General features: G+C 62.4%; 1 protein-coding gene across 1 annotated transcript; it reads left to right on the top strand.

The window, feature by feature from the left end:
• The first annotated feature begins 650 nt into the window (after positions 1-650).
• On the top strand, positions 651-3,296 carry FOXL2 (forkhead box L2). The gene has a single exon (XM_079314743.1). The coding sequence runs from the start codon at positions 1,088-1,090 to the stop codon at positions 2,009-2,011; it is 924 nt and encodes a 307-aa protein (XP_079170869.1). The 5' UTR covers positions 651-1,087; the 3' UTR covers positions 2,012-3,296.
• The last annotated feature ends 353 nt before the right edge of the window (positions 3,297-3,649 follow it).

The following is a 3,649-nucleotide window of genomic DNA, read 5'->3' as shown; positions in this document are numbered from 1 at the left end:
GTACCCGGGGCTGAGCAGCGCCGAAGCACTGGTTTGTTACAGTGCGACATCTCTTGTGCTCGGGCCAGCTGTCACTGCCTGTCTAGTGCTCGGGGAGGCTCTGCCTGAAGGCAGGAAAGGGAAAGGAGAGGGGAATGTCGGTGCCACATACGCTACTCCAGGAACCGTGCGAAATACGCTGAAGCCCTGCAGGGGAAGGAGCAGGAAAGCTGCCCAGTGTGACATCCCCCGTCTCGCCACCCTGCCCCGGCCCTCGAGGTGCCTGTCAGCCCCGCAGCCGCGCTGGAGGCTTGCGTGTACCCTGCGGGGAGGGAGAAGGGGCGACTCGACACCTTTCGCTTTCAGCCTCCTGCAAATAACAGCTGCAAGAACCGACTTGCAGGGAGCGGCGAGAGCCTCCTTGCGCTCCCCGGGCGCGATCGGTTGGCGGGGCCCGCGGCCAAGACATATAAACGCGACCGCGTGTGCGGCTGGACGAGTGACAAGCGGCCGCGGCAGGGCGAGCGCCGCGGGCACACCCCTTCGCACCCACCGCCGCCAGCGCGACCCCGCGCCGGGCGGGAGGGCTGCGGGCCCCGGCGGGCTCCGGGGTGGGCGGCGGAGGCTCGCCCAGCGCCCCCGGACACCGCCCCCCGCCTGCCCCCGCCCCCGGCGGCGCGCGAGCCGGGGCGGATCCGCACCGCTCCGCGGGGCCACGTCGGGCCGCGTGTGCGCGGGGCTGAGCGCGGCGCCGTGACTGCAGGGTGAACTCGGCCGTGCCCAGCGGCTCGGCGGCGATAGGGGAGCGGGCTCCTGACGAAAGCGGAACTCGGCCGGGCCCATACAAATCAGAAAAGAGCCCGGCCGCCGCGGCAGAGGGGAGCTGAGCCCGCGGGGGCAGGGACGACGCCGCACGCCGCGCTGCGCGGACCAGCGGCGCCGCGAGAGGCGCCTCCCGATCTCCGTCCGGGCGCCGGCTCCGGCTTCGACTTCATCCCCGGCCCGGTCCCGGCGAGCACGGCCGGCAGCGGCGGGCTCGGCACAGCGGGCAGCGCTCCGCTCCGCGCGGCGCGGCGCTGGGCGCCCCGGGCGGCGGGCGCGGGGCACCATGATGAGCAGCTACCCGGACGGCGAGGAGGACACGGTGGCGCTGCTGGCTCATGACACCAGCGGCAGCAAGGAGCCGGATAGGGGCAAGGAGGAGCTGAGCGCCGACAAGGGCCCCGAGAAGCCGGACCCCTCGCAGAAACCCCCCTACTCCTACGTGGCCCTGATCGCCATGGCCATTCGGGAGAGCGCGGAGAAGAGGCTCACGCTGTCCGGGATCTACCAGTACATCATCAGCAAGTTCCCTTTCTACGAGAAGAACAAGAAAGGCTGGCAGAACAGCATCCGCCACAACCTCAGCCTCAACGAGTGCTTCATCAAGGTGCCCCGGGAGGGTGGCGGCGAGCGCAAGGGCAACTACTGGACCCTGGACCCCGCCTGCGAGGACATGTTCGAGAAGGGCAACTACCGCAGGAGACGAAGGATGAAACGGCCTTTCCGGCCGCCTCCGACCCACTTCCAGCCTGGCAAGACCCTCTTCGGCCCCGACAGTTACGGCTACCTGTCCCCGCCCAAGTACTTGCAGTCCACCTTCATGAACAACTCGTGGCCGCTGGCGCAGCCCCCTGCGCCCATGCCCTACACGTCCTGCCAGATGTCTGGTGGGAACGTCAGCCCCGTCAATGTGAAAGGACTCTCGGGCCCGGCGTCCTACAGCCCCTACTCGCGGGTGCAGAGCATGGCGCTGCCCAGCATGGTGAACTCCTACAACGGCATGAGCCACCACCACCACCACCACCCGCACGCCCACCACCCCCAGCAGCTCAGCCCGGCCAGCCCCGCGCCGCCCGCGGCCCCGGCGGCAAACGGAGCCGGCCTCCAGTTTGCCTGCGCCCGCCAGCCCGCCGAGCTGTCCATGATGCACTGTTCTTACTGGGAGCACGACAGCAAACACAGCGCCCTGCACTCTCGCATAGACATCTAGGGAGGCTCCGGCCAGCCGCCGTAACAGAAATGCACCGGCCCCGCTGCCCCTCTCCTACCCCGCCGCGTTCCCCTGCGCTCCGCGTCTCTTCTCCTCGTCTCTAGCCACGGACTTCCCTCTCTCTGTGCCCAAACTCTCGCGGTGGGGACATAGCAGCCTTGCCCCGCACGTAGTGTCAGTGTAGGAGCCGTTCCTCCACGAGAAGAAGGCAGTGTAAGTGTGGGGGTTCCCCGCGGGGCTGCGCCGGCAGCGGCGGCCGGGCCGCCTGTCTCCGGGCGAGCGGGGATTCACCGGGACTTTCTCTGCTCGTGTGTGTGTTTGTGAGTTGTTGGGTTTGATGGGGTTTTTCGGTTTGGGTTTGTTTGCTTTAGGGGTTTTTTTCGTTTGTTTGTTTGGGGTTTTTTTCAGATTTTTTTTTGGGGGGGGGGGGGGATGGGGGGGAGCATCTAATTATAAATTGGCTGTTCAGCGCTGAAAATTATGCTCCTTTGTAATTCAGCCGTAGTCTTTTCGGGCACAGCCGTGGGGAGAGTAAAGCGGAGTTTGTAAATATCGGAGGTATTTTCACGCGTGCGGTGCTGGGCTGGTGGGGCCTAGAAACAACCGAGTGCCCACGGTGCTCGTCTTCCTCCTTCTCTTCATCCCCTCTATCTTCTTCCTCGCTCTGCAAAGCACTGCGCTTCTTCCGAGCTGTGGCTTTTCGTTAAAATAGTACTTAACGTGAGGACTGCTGTTACAGCAGATGTCTGATATTGCTGGTTAATAGAAACCAACAAACAAAACACTCCAGGGTCACTCGTGAAACGTTTCGGCAGCGGTAAATGTATTTTTAAAAGGAGACAATGTCCTCCGAGGTCTTGAAAGTAATTTTATACAGGTCTAAAAAAATATTTTGATGTTATAAAAAAAAAAAAAAGAGACGCTTTCCTGTAAATTTGGATATATTTCCGTGTGCATATTATTATTAATAATGAAAGTTTAAACTATCTTAAGTTTTTTTGCCCCAAACCTGGCCCAAAATGGATTTTCCGATAGGTTCTGCTTTTGAATGCTTACCCTTTTTCTTAAAAGGTTTTGATCCTTCAATTTTACATAGGTTAATGTGAAAAAAATAGCGACTTTAAAACAGGGGCCAGTTCATAGCGATTTTGTAAATGTTTGTGTAAACCGATAGATGCTGTGGCATAGTACCATTTTGGGACCAACTTTTCTAGAATGAACTAGCACTTTCGTTGTACTTTCTAGCATTGTAAAGTCTCCAATAAAACGCCTTTCCTTCTTTCCATATCGTTTCATTTCACTCCGCTCCTCCGCGCTCGGGCTGGGGGAGCGCGGGGCGGGCGCTGCGTGCGGGGCCGCTCGGGGCTGCGGGCAGTGCTGCGGTGCGGCGCACGGCTCGGCTGCGGGAACAGTGCTGGGCGCTCCACCGGGCACCGGCGGACAGCTCGGGGGGCCCGGGCTGCCTCGGCAGCGGCCGAGAGCTGCGGGGACCGCAGCGTTTGTTCCGCGGGCGTGCGGGGCGGGCGAGACCGGGAGCGCCTCTGCTGCTGTGCCCGGCCCGGCAGTGCCCGGGGCTGTGCCGGACCCCGGCTCCGCTTTCGTTTCTTCCCCGGTGCTCGGAGCCGTAGTCTGGAAGGA

The sequence above is a fragment of the Erithacus rubecula genome, assembly GCF_903797595.1.
Source record: "Erithacus rubecula genome assembly, chromosome: 11".
Taxonomy (NCBI): domain Eukaryota; kingdom Metazoa; phylum Chordata; class Aves; order Passeriformes; family Muscicapidae; genus Erithacus; species Erithacus rubecula.
The sequence above is the reverse complement of the archived record's forward strand: the minus strand, read 5'-3'. Positions and strand labels throughout refer to the sequence as shown.

Bases quoted from the DNA above. Each gene is read 5' to 3' on its own strand.
- FOXL2 (XM_079314743.1), top strand. From the start codon at position 1,088: ATGATGAGCAGCTACCCGGACGGCGAGGAGGACACGGTGGCGCTGCTG.